At 56.9% G+C, this 12,598-nt stretch overlaps 1 protein-coding gene across 1 annotated transcript in view; it reads left to right on the top strand.

Moving 5' to 3' along the window:
- Positions 1-12,598, top strand: part of Sez6l (seizure related 6 homolog like) — a 60,334-nt gene that overhangs the window by 36,791 nt on the left and 10,945 nt on the right. Inside the window, 2 exon segments of the mRNA XM_048784885.1 lie at positions 665-859; positions 3,062-3,253. Coding sequence (XP_048640842.1) covers positions 665-859; positions 3,062-3,253 — 387 coding nt within the window.

Here is a 12,598-nt window from a genome sequence, read left to right as displayed (position 1 = left end):
GAGGAGCAGCCTGAGCTGGCTGGCCCTGCCTGGGGGTCTTCATGAGGTCAGGGAGGGTCCTGGTCATTCCAGAGGGGCCGGATGACCTGCTTCGCAATGGCTCAGACACGTGACGGGCCAGTGGGTGCGAGGCTTCAGTTGCTCCCATGGGGACTGCTCCAGAGGGCTGCTTGGGCACCACCACAGGGCAGCTGCTCTCTCCGGAGCCAGGGGTCCAGAGAGAGCGAGGAGACAGCCTCTGTGTATGTGCCAGCCCCGCCTGGTCACCTTTGCAATGGCCCATTCAGTTCAGGTGGGGACCACAGAGAATGCATTCTGGGAATGAGCAGGTCCTGGAATCCACAGGATGCTGCCTGGTGGCTGTGGAACCAGGCACCCGGGGAGGAGCAACGGCCGGGATGCAGCAGCACTAGGCTCTGCCTGGCTCCATATCCTAAGCTGGTTTTATCAAACCAAGAGTTTCCACCAGTCAGTCCCAGGGTCTGTGGGAGGGATCGTGGTGAAATCTCCCTATGAAAAGAGTGGCCGCCTCTCTGGGGATTCAGACAGTGTTGCTTCTTTCGTGAGGGTATTTCTTCGATTTGTTGTTTCTTCCAACATTGACACGGGTATCCGGAGCCGGAAAGGCCCCGTCCCCTCTAAGGATGCTGTTTCTGTTTTGAAGAGGTATCAAGGAATGACTCCTGCTCAGACCTGCCCGAGATTCAGAACGGCTGGAAGACCACTTCCCACACGGAGCTGGTGAGGGGGGCCAGAATCACGTACCAGTGTGACCCGGGCTACGACATTGTGGGCAGCGACACCCTCACCTGTCAGTGGGACCTCAGCTGGAGCAGTGACCCCCCATTCTGTGAAAAAAGTAAGAGTCCCCTTGTTTCCTTCCCCTGAGTCGGTGGTGGTGAGTCCTGCCCTGTTTATCGGCTCAGCGCCCCCTCCCCTCCACGAATGCTGATTTGTAGGTCCCGGTGAGCGCTCAGGCTCGGCCCTCAGAAGCCTGGAAGATGTGCAAATGAGTGGAATGGGTTGGAGGTGAGACAGTAGGGAGTGGTGGGGACTGCGGTGAGAGGAGCATGCGGCCTGTTCAGAACCAGCACCCAAACGCAGGTCTTCCAAACACCTGGGCCAGCAGAGAAAACGAGCCTGGGACGCCCTCAGACAGGAGCCCCCCTCCTAACCCTGCGTCTCATGGAGCTGACTGCCTCCCGAGCCTGGCTCCCAGGCTCCGGGGCTCCGGATGCCTTCCCCCCGCTCACCATCCCTGCCTCTGCAGGAGAGTGACCAGGCAGGTGACCACGGCTGACTCTAGGGTCTGGAAGGGGGGCTTAGGAAAAGGAAGCGCTCCTGGTCTCTGCCTTAATGTCTGGTTCCCTGGCCGCTGGCTTCCCACCTCCTCAGCCAAGCTGTAGTCCCCAGCCTCCTGCCGGACTCCTGGGGACACACATAGACCAGCATGTCTTGAACACGACTTGAATCAGAGGAGCACGCTAAGAAATGGGGTTGGCAGAGGGAACAAAAGGTATCGGGAAGGGACGTGGGGTCCCCTATAAACTCCCTATCATAACCGCTGCCAGAAAGTGTCCTTACTGCAGGGGCAGAACAGGCGCTGCAGGAGGCCCACAGAACCAGCGAGTGGGTTGTCCTGGGTGTCCCGTAACTGTGTGTGTGTGTGTGTGTGTGCGCGCGCGTGTGCATGTGGACAGAAGATAAAGCAGTGAGGAACGAGCTCCCCTGGACCAGCTCATGAGCGTGGTCCACGGCCCCGCCGCCATCCGGAGCACCTTAAAGGCTTGGGAAGGTCATAAACCAGCCCTCGGTAGAGACGACTTCTTGCTCGCCTTCATCTTTGCCGAGAAAAATCTCCAATCCGAGTCGAGAAATTTTTAAATTACTTGAAATCTAAGATTTTTCATTTCTAAAATCTGGAGTCTGTGTTTGAGCGGTTCTGCTTCCGGGCCAGCCCTCGAGGTCCCACCCGAGCGGAGAACACCCACCAAGTGGCCCCAGCCCGCCTCCCTTCTAGAGAAATGAGGTCCAGGGAGCCCCCAGAACAGTGGGCGCCCCTAGGAAGGCCTCTCTGGGGCCAGCGACCCTCCTGACATTGGCAGTGCCCAGAGCCAGACCGTGGGCACCCACTAGCAAAGCAGGCTGGCTAGGCGGGCAGCCGGGGCAGGTTACAAAGAGAAGGTCCCTTATGACCTGGATCTCTGGCAATGGACAAAGGGGTGGGGGAAGAGGGAAGGAAGGAAGACAGAGAAAGAAAAGGTGGGGAGAGAGAGAGAGAGAGAGAGAGAGAGAATCAATAGCTACAAAGACATTTTATTGTGGAGGGATTTGTACCAACTGCCCAGCAACTGTCCTGGGTTGTTGTTTTTTTTTTTCTTTTTTTTTAACTCAGAAAAATGGAGGTATTTCCACCCCATACATACTGCCTACCTCACTCCTTCTTAATTGGTTTATTGTTTTACTTTTGTCTGTATTGATTCTTTAATTAAAGAAGTACTGGATTCTTGCTTCATCTTAATCAAACACTGTGAAGAGGAGTCACCCTGCTTTGTTCCCGTCAGTGGTGACTCAGGACCTCCTGAGGTGGCTGCCCATATTTAGCACTTCCCTCGTTAAAAGATTTGCACGGCTGCCAGGCCAGGTGGGGCACACCTAGGATCCCAGTGGCTCCGGAGGCTGAGGTGGGAGGATGGCAAGTTTGAGGCCAGCCTCAGCAACTTAGTGAGGCCCTAAGCAACTTAGTGAGGCCCTCTCTCTAAAAAGATATTTTAAAAGGGGGCTTCGGGTGGTACAAAAAAAAAAAAGATTTGCTTCACCTCCTTTTTAAACAAGTAATGGGGGGATGTATGGCCTTACCCATAGACCTTTGAGGCCCCGTGCAGATCCTAAGACAGGTTCCTAAAAGAGGCCTTACACCCGGGTCTCCTTCCTCCTGGCCCAGTCTCCAGCCTCCTTTAGCTCAACGAGAGATGCCCCTTTCGGAAATTTTCTAGAACATTCTGTAACTCTGGGCCAAGCCGCGATCTGACGCCTCTCGGTCTGATGTGCTCTCGCGCAGTCATGTACTGCACCGACCCGGGGGAGGTGGACCACTCGACCCGCCTGATCTCGGACCCCGTGCTGCTGGTGGGCACCACCATCCAGTACACCTGCAACCCGGGCTTCGTGCTGGACGGCAGCTCGCTCCTCACCTGCTACAGCCGCGAGACCGGGACGCCCATCTGGACCTCCCGCCTGCCCCACTGCGTCTGTGAGTCCCGGCGGCTGCTGCCGCCTCCTGCGCAGCTGCAGACCGGCTGCTTCTCAAGAAGGGCTGGGGGTGGCCTTCTGCTGTAGGGAGGGTCTTTATCCTCATGGCCACCACCCCACCGTGGCCAGCAGGGACCAGGGCCCTTGGACTGTAACATTTACCGTAAAGATACAGAGTACCCACCCAGTCCCCGCTCTTCTTCCTCAAGTAATACTGCGGTCTTCATTTGAAGAATAGGATGCTGAAGTTCAGAGAGGGTAATTGCCTACCTGGGGTCGCACAGCGAGTTAACAGTGGGGGTCAGATATAAACTCAGAGCTCTTTAAATCTTTTCCTAGGGACTCTGCTGGGCTCTCAGGAGTCACGCCATTGCTTGAAGAAAGCACAGGGTCATGTAGAAGGGGCAGTGCTCCCCAGTAGTTGTGGGGTAGACATTGTCAGTGATGCTGCTATTTTCACATAGGGTGCTGCGAACAGCCCCACTATAGACACAGCCAGGTCACAGTCAAGTGACTGCACAGGGACCTCCCCTCCCCACAGCAGCCCCTGGGGACCAGCCCGCATCACCTGGGCCTTGGGGGCACAATCAGCCTCCAAGCTGTGACAGAGAGGAAGGCAGATCACGATAGTCACTGTGCACAGAAAGCGTGGGACACGTGTCATCCATATATCGTGATTGTGCGTGAGTGTGCATGGATGTTTGGCGTGTGTGTGCATCTGTGAACATATCTGAGGCCCAGGGGGACGTGGTGGAGGTCACGACGCTCCCTCAGACACAAACTTGGGACTCTCCCCTCCACGTCCACTGCCACTCACACCAGCCCTGACCCCGACCTCGTTTTGCCTTGGCTGACGGTCGGGGCACAAACTCACACACGGCATCCCAAAGAGACTTCAGCCTGTGGCCCTGCCCCTGAGCCTCGGCCACACCTCCTTCCGCAGTCCCAACGCTTGAAGGGAATCCACACCCTTCGGGTTCTGTTATGGGTTGAGTGGTATTCCTCAAAAGGGCTGGGTTAGGGTCCTGACCCCATAACTGTGACCTTTATCAAGATCAGGGCCTGCTGGGCACGGTGGCCCACGCCTGTCATCCCAGCAGCTCGGTAGGATAAGGCAGGAGGATCACGAGTTCAAAGCCAGCCTCAGCAAAAGCAAGGTGCTAAGCAACTCAGTGAGACCCTGTCTCTAAATACAAAATAGGGCTGGGGACGGGGCTCAGTGGTCGAGGGCCCCTGAGTTCAATACTGGGCACAAAAATAAAAATAGGGCATTTCTTTGCAAGTGTGACAAAATTAAGATGTGGTCCTATTATATTGAGGGGTGGGGTAGCTAATCCAGTGACCAGTGTCTTATGAGAGAGCCAAGCACTGGGGTGGGGCCTGTGGTTTCAGCTGCTGGGGAGGCTGAGGCAGGAGGATCACTTGAGCCCAGGAGTTTGAGGTCAGCCTGGGCAACCTAGTAAGGCCCTGTCCCAAAAGGAGGCAGGGGAAGGGGCTGGGAAACTGTGTGCACGTGGAGACTCAGCCTGGGCCAGGCCACGCGGGGACAGAGGCAGAGACAGGAGCTCCCGGCCTTGCCGGCCTCTACCGGAAGCAGAGACCCCACGGGTCTCAGGGCACAGTCCTGTTGCCACCTTGATTTCTGCCTTCCGACCTCCAGAGCCCACGAGCAGCTGTGGTTCTGAGTTGCATCAGGAAAGGAATGACGTTCTACCTTCCCCATGGCCACCCCAAGTGTCCCCAGAAGCCACAGTAGCAGCTCAGCGTCAGAGCCCAGGGATGAGCCGCTAAACACAAAAGAGTGTTTGGAGCACAGCAAGCGGAGCTGCCGTTGATTAAAAAGGAAAAGGGATTCCGCTCATGAGACGCAGCCTCCCCAGACCCTCCCGGGCTGCCCGGTCTTCCTAGATCTCCCAGCAGCGAGCGGCCTCCCTCCCCGGGGCCCCATCTGCAGGCACTTAGAGGCTCCCCGACAAAAAAAGACGCTAATGAGCCCGAGAGTCAAGCGGGTGTCAGGAGGCTCACTGGGCTCCCAGGGGCGGGAGAAGCTGCCCTGTGGTGGCAGCTGGGTTGCAGGCAACAGGTGAGGGTGACAGGGGATGACAGGGGCCTGTGACAGGTTTTTGGACACACCCCCAGCTCTGCTGGGTGACTTTGGGCAAGTAACTTGACCTCTCTGGCCTCAGAGCCTTTGCCTGTGAAAAGAAGTCATACCGTCTGTGGAGCAGGGTATGCTTCCGTTACTTTAGGGGATGACCCTGTCCATGATGGATTGACCCCCTCATCGGGAGCCTGTGGCAGCACATTCCAGCAGCATTACCTGGTGGAACGAAACTCCTACCCCAGCACAAGGACGCGGGAGCGGAGGCGGCTGTGGGCCCGCCCCCTTCCCAGGGCACGCCCCTTCCGAGGGCACGCCCCCATGACCTAAAGCCTCCTGCCAAGCCCCGCCTCTTCACGGTTCCCGTCCCCCAACAGCACCAAGCTGGGACCAAGCCCTGACTTGTGGGCTTCCAGGAACCCTTGAGATACACAGTGGGTAATGGCAGCAGCTCATTCACTCAGTAGGCGCCTCCTGTATGCAGCCACATCAAAACTGAGGCCCCCACGCTTGATGCCCTGGTGACCCGAGTCCCTGGGCCCACACACCCGGTGGCCCACTTACAAGGCAGTTGGTGCGAACAACATTCAACCTCCTGCGTCTTGGTGGTGCTCTACCTGGGATCTGAGGTGCCTAGAGGCTCCTGGGCTCCCTCAGGAACGTTCAGAGCTGCAGGACGGGGTCCTGAGAGCTGTGACCGCAGCTGTCCTTCCTGGTTGGCATGGCCTGGGGGGTGACGGGGCAGGTGGGCAAGGCTGGCGGACGTGGGTGGGGGTGGCCTGGAGGGATGCGTCCTCCCGGGCCCCTCCTCTCTGCCCAGAGTCTGTCCCTGGGTGAACTTGGGGATGACCTTGAGCTCGTGGAGCAGTTCACAAGGGTCTGACGGATGTCCCTGTGTCCCTCAAAAGTTTTGAAAGCCCTCATCGCCCTCCTGTGAGTGCCTGGTGGCACCCCAGGGTGCCCTGGGGCAAAGTTTGGGAACCACTATGCTAGCCCCTGGACACACGGCAATGGCCAAGCAGGCAGACATGATCCACACTCTCACGGAGCCCGGGGCCTACGGGGAACCAGGGAGGAGAAACAGGCCTAGGAGGGAAATAGCAATCCATCTTTGGGTCACCTCCTCCAGGAAGTCCTCCTTGACCCCAGGACTGGACCGTGTTTCCCACAGAACCTAGAGACCATCTCTCACGGCACATGCTGCGGCTTATCGCAGCCATCTGTTGAGAGCTCATAGGATCAGACACGAAAGTCACTTACTGGGATGGCATTCAAACTTCCCAGGCCCTTCACAGAGCGCCCTGAACTCGGGGTATAAGGATGTCGCAGCTGGGCCGAGCCCCCATCTGCTGTGGCCAGACTGCGGCCGCGGTCGGGGCTCATGGACAAGCCTCCCCCGTCGGCCTCCCTCGGCCAGCAAGTGGAGGCTGCTGAGTGTCGATCTTCATTTAGAAAAATACTGAGCTCTGAGAAAGCAAAGCCCAGAGAAACTCGGGAGGACCCTGGGGATTAAGCACAAGAGGGGCTCCTCATTAGAGAAAACCGTTACACACACAGGACACAGAGCACAGCGGGTCCCGGTGACACCCCAGCCCTGCTGCTTACCGGTGGTGTTATGTGGCTTCAGACAAGCCGATTTCCTCCTCCAGAGGATTAACAGCTGAGCACCGGCCTGAAAGCTCACAGTGGCGTGCCCGGCATGCAGCAGATGCTCAATGAACGCTGGGTGCCAATTCCCACAGAGTTCCAGTGCTGCATGACTCACGGGGTCTTCTACAAACCAGTCGTGACAGTCACGGCTTCATCTTGAGCACTTTGTTCAAATGTCCTCTAAAGAGGAGCATCTCTTCCTTACAGAGAGGGAAACGGGAGGAAGAGCAGAAGGGGCAGGCTGCGCTTCTGTCTGTAAGACGTCAGAGGACTCCCCAGAGAGCGCAGGATGACGTCACTCCAGTTACCATAGAGGTGTCAAAACCTTAGAGGGTGGTGGTCAGAGAACCCTGGTCCTGAAATTTCTAGAGAATCCTTGGTGGTGGAAACGGGGTGCAGTCCATATCTAGGACACAGCCCCCACCACAAAGAAGGACCCGGCCCCAAATGCCAATCATGTCAAGATGGAGAAAACCCACCCGGGATGACCTCATTTCGGGGTGTGGGGGCATACTACTGCCCACCCACGATTCTGCTAAGCTCCGAGTGTTGGCGCAGCCCTGTCTATTGAGCAGATGAGAAAAATGGAGACCAGAGACATAAAGCGACTCATCCAAGGTCACACAGCAGACCCAGGTCTCCAGTTGTAAATTCAGGCCACTTTCTGGATCCCTCTCCTGCCACCTCCGGGGCTCTGAAGGAACACACTCAGAGAGAGCTGCTTCTACCGGGGAGTGAGTCCATCTGAAATCCTTCTCACACTCTCACTTACGCTGGGATCCAAGCTGAGTTGGACCGACTTGCGAGGCCCAGAATCCTAGACACACAGCTCAGTCACCACCTTCTTGGAGACTTTTCACACATGAGTCCCCAAAACCTCAGTGGCCCCGTCTGTCAAATGGGTGCATGGTGCAGGAACAACAGATTCCAGGTGCCTGTGAACCTGGCTCGGCCAGTCACTGACTCACCAAGACGAGGTAATGGCCTTGTCTTGGGGTCCCTGTGATCATGAATTGAGGGCCTCGATGGGAAATTCCCAATGGTGTCTGGTCCCTAGGACGCTCTCGGTGAGCGTGGCTACTCTGGCCAGTTCTGTCCCTCCCTCTGAGGAGGCGAGGAGGATCAGAGGTGATCTCTGCAAGTCATCCCATACAGGATGGATGTTCCGATGTTTCAGAAATGAATTCATTAAATGATTAATGAATGGATTATCCAGGCCCACTGGGGAATTTCTTAAAAGAGCGCCCTGGGGCCTGATTAACTGACCTCAGGGGGCAGAGCCAGGTCCTGGGTAAGTCGGGAGATTCTGGCGCTCAGCCAGGGGGGGCTATGGGACCCACACCCTCGCCTCGCCTGGGCCTACTACCATTTCCCCCTCCACATCCAGGACTGATCACTCACCCTTCATCACTCTGTGTCCTCTTGGCACAGGGCAGGCACCCGGGATCAATTCATACAATACCATACGTGAATGAATTTTTGTTAGAATTACATAAAGGTACAGCCATGTCTATCTCGCTCGTTATTGCATCATACTCAGGGACAAGAACAGTGCCTGGCACATAATAGGTGCTCAATAAATATTTGCTGTGTTCATTAATCTCGGTGACTTCATGAAAGAGAATTCCAAGGAAAGGTACCTGGAAATCTGCTGGGTAACACTGCCACCTGCTGGTCACTCTCCGCACTGCAGGTGCTACAGGATTTTCCTTCTCTGGGGGTTTCAAGAGGAAGCATCCTGCAGCCCAGAGGGAGGGAGAGAAGGAGGAGACGCCCTGCCCCTGTGCTGGTCCCTCAGCAGAGATGTCACCACACTGGATCGCCATGATAACTGCTCACTCTTCTCCATTAGACTGAGTTCTGGGATAACAGAAATCTTCCTTCTCCGACTCCCCACTCTCCACCCAGCTCCCAGTTCAGATCTGGCACATAGTAGGTTGCAGAGTCATAGTAGGACTAAAAAAGAAGCCCAAACCGCCAATCCCTGACTTCAGAGATTTATGCACTTGATAGTGTCGTGCAGGGACTCTAACTCCTCGACACTGTGGTGCATACTGCCCCCAGTGTGTGTGCCTAGACACACAACCAAGGTCTGACTCTGGGCCATGGACACTGGATTCCAAGCACGTTTACTTTAGAACCCTCCTTGAATTGAGTTCATGCAAGATCATCCAAGACACACTGATTGGAGCCGGGCACAGTGGCCCACACCTACCATCCCAGCAGCTCGAGAGGCTGAGGCAGGAGGATTGCAAGTTTGAGGCCAGCCTCAGCAACTTAACAAAGCCCTATGCAACTTAGTGAGACCCTCTCTCTAAATAAAAAATAAAAAGGACCGGGATGGGGCTCAGTGGTTAAGTGTCTCTGGTTCAACACCTTGTACCAAAAAGAAAAAAAAAAAAAAAAACATTGATGGGGCACCTACTGTATGCCAGGCTGCTGAAGACGCAGCAGTGAGCCCAGCTGGTCTGGGGCTCAGGGATTTTCTCAGAGGATTTGTAGAGGAATCTTTAGAACAGGAGCTCTGGCCCCATCCTGCCGTCATTCAGTATAAAAGGACACAACCCACCTGCTTATGAAATGGCCTATCAGGACTCTATGTGAGGCCATAAGAAAACTTTTTTCCCGTCCCACAACCCATGGCCCAGGCACACTCTGCAGGGCTGGTGACCCCTTGCCAGTCCCTGCAGGCCCAGGAGTCTTATCCAAAGAGGCTCTGCAACATCCTGACCCTCACTCGCCTCCCCTCACTTAGTCACTCCCCTCAGCTAAGCCAGGGGTCTCCTGCCGACACCGGGGTCTCCTGAGTCCGGCCAACAGCACATGCCTTTTGCTTTTTCAATCAAATTGTTTACACATTGATTGGACTCGGAGCACCTGGACCCTGCGCTCCGCAGGACAGGGAGCGTTCTGACCTTGGCCTCTCTACAGGACTCCCCCGGCCTGCGGTCAGTGTGTGTGAAATACATTCTGCATCAACGCATGAATTCCTGCAGGGCCCATCCTCCTTGTCAGGCCGGACACACCTCCAGCAGCCCAGGGCCCTGGACAGTCCCCTTTGCCATCCCTTCCCTGGATCTTGAGAGTGAGAATAAAATAGCTCCTGGCTCCTGGTGGTGACAGTCACTGGTGTAGAAAAGAAAACCCGTCAGCTCAGGGTGCAAGCAGGCCCCACCCCCCACCCCCCACCAGGAGAGCCAAGCCCAGATCCTTCCTCAGTGGTGACGACTGCTGTACAACACCCACCCGATTGTTGGCTCCTTCTTTGGAAGGGTGTTGGGCTGAGTGCCCACAGGGCCAGGCCCGACTCTGTGAGACACAGGGGGCCGCTCCTCAGCCCCAGCCGACCACTGCCGGAGGCCGCGCGTGCCCAGGATCGCCTGATCCCCTGACGCTTCAGAAGAAGCCAGAGATCTGGGTTATCACGTGAAACATCCTGGTTTGCAAAAGCTCCGTAACTATTGGATTTATGTCCCACACATTGAAGAGTGAGCAGCAGGTCACAGTCACAGGGAGAAGATCGCGATCAGGCCTGTGTACAGTGCGTCTCCCACCCACAGGTTCCAGGGCCCTGGGTTAAGTCCCTCTGTGCCCCTCCGTGCTCTGGTCGGTACCTTGGGCTGGCACATAACAGCTGCTCAGTAAACACCTGCTGACTGGGCGGATGAGAGCTTGCTGTGAGCCGATGTTGTCCTGGGCCCTGGGGACTCCTGGCATGAACACGGGAAAGAGGCGCAGAGAGGACCAAAGACCGTGGGGACAGACTGATGGAGGCCTGTGCCCGTTACAGAGCAGAGCTCCAAGGACACTGGGATCTGTGCCGTGGTGGACAGACCTGGATCTCGAGGGGATCCTTGAGATTCGTCTTGCAGAATAAGTCGCCTCCAGCAACACACGTGTGTGATCTTACGGTCCCGGGGACGAGGAGCCTGGGATGGCTGAGCCAGGTCTTGGGGTCTGGCATCTCTCACAGGACAGTCCCTGGGGCTGGGGTCTCCCCCAAGGGTGGAGCAGGGAGGGCCCCACCTCCATCCTCGGGGTGTCTGCAGGATTCCCTTCCTTACAAGCTGTTGGCCAGAGGCCACCTGCACAGCCAGGTGCTTCACCCAGGACGGTAGAGAGGGCCTCCTAGGCAGACAGGGTGACCGTCTTACAGCCGCGTCACGTGATGATGTCCCAGAGCCTCTGACATGTTCTTTGGGTTAAAAGCAGGTCCTGGCCCTACCCACCCTCGAAGAGATGGAGACGGGGACCATGAAGGGCTGTCTTGTCGTGGGTCCCCCGTGTCACCTGGGCACAGGAGGACAGAGGGCACGCCAGGGAGGGGGCTCCCCAGGCTACACTCGGGGGTGGGTGGCGCATCCAGTAGGCAAAACGCAACTGGTTCCCGGAGACAGAGCAGGAGGTGGGAGGAGGAGGGGCTGAACCTGCAGGAGCCACGTCCTCTCCGGAGCGTCGGGTCATCGGGTGGGGTGGGAACGGCCCCTGCTCCATCTGCACCGGGGGTCTGCAGGGGCGAGACCCCGGGAATTGCCGACGAATCACTCAGACGCCACAGGAGACTTCTAGAACCTTCTCTCTTGAGTAGCACTACCAGGGGCGATCCGAAGCCACTGGTGGGAGACCTTTCCGTCTCGTCTTTCCGACGAGTGCAAGGTGCTGCTGGATGGCAGGTCTCGAGTCAGAGCAAGGCCCCCGCCAAGGAGGAGCTGCGTAGGATCTGGCGTGGAGAGACCAGGACCCAGGAGCACAGGTGGGGGAGGTAGAGCGTGGGACCCCCGTGGGGGTGGATCCGGCAGGTCCTCGGGAAGGTTAAGAGTGGGATCCACATGGATGAACAGGTCCACTGTGGGTGCATACAAGAAAGCAGGACTCACAAGGTCTTTCTGCAGCAGCATCGTTCATGTGAGCCGACAGGAGGCACTGAGGGTCCCCAGGCTGGGGGACCCACCACATGGGGTCCATCCACACACGGTGCATTATTCAGCCTTTAAAAGGAGGAAACCTGGCTGGGCACCGTGGTGCACGCCTGTCATCCCAGCAGCTCAGGAGGCTGAGGCAGGAGGATCACGAGTTCAAGGCCAGCTTCGGCCACAGCGAGGCCCTCAGCAGCTCAGGGAGACCCTGTCTCTAAATAAAACACAGAATAGGGCTGGGAAGGGGCTCAGTGGTGAGTGTCCCTGAGTTCAATCCCCAGGACCCCCCAAGAAAAGATGAAAACTCTGACATGGGCTACGGCAAGGATGAACCTGAGGACATGATGCTCAGAGAAGTAAGCCAGTCCCCAAAAGACAACTGCATGTGACACCTTGTCCCTGAGGTCCCTGAGGCCGTCAAGTTCCTAGAGAAGAAAGCAGAAGAGAGGAGCCAGGGCCGGGAGGGGGGATGGGAGTCGCCTAATGCAGAGCTCCAGGTGTGCAAGACGGAGCTCTGGAGATGGCTCATGCATCACTGAGAATGTCCCCAACACTCACTGGCCAAGACGGTGACTCTCATGCTGGGGGAGATTTTACTGTAACTTAAACATCCTGTAGTCCTAGGCATGGGGCGGGTTTGCTGGTCGTCCGTCCACCTAGGGGCGAAGAAGGAGTGCGT

This window comes from Marmota marmota, unplaced genomic scaffold (assembly GCF_001458135.2).
Source record: "Marmota marmota marmota unplaced genomic scaffold, marMar, whole genome shotgun sequence".
NCBI lineage: Eukaryota > Metazoa > Chordata > Mammalia > Rodentia > Sciuridae > Marmota > Marmota marmota.
This window is presented reverse-complemented; position numbering and strand designations above follow the sequence as displayed.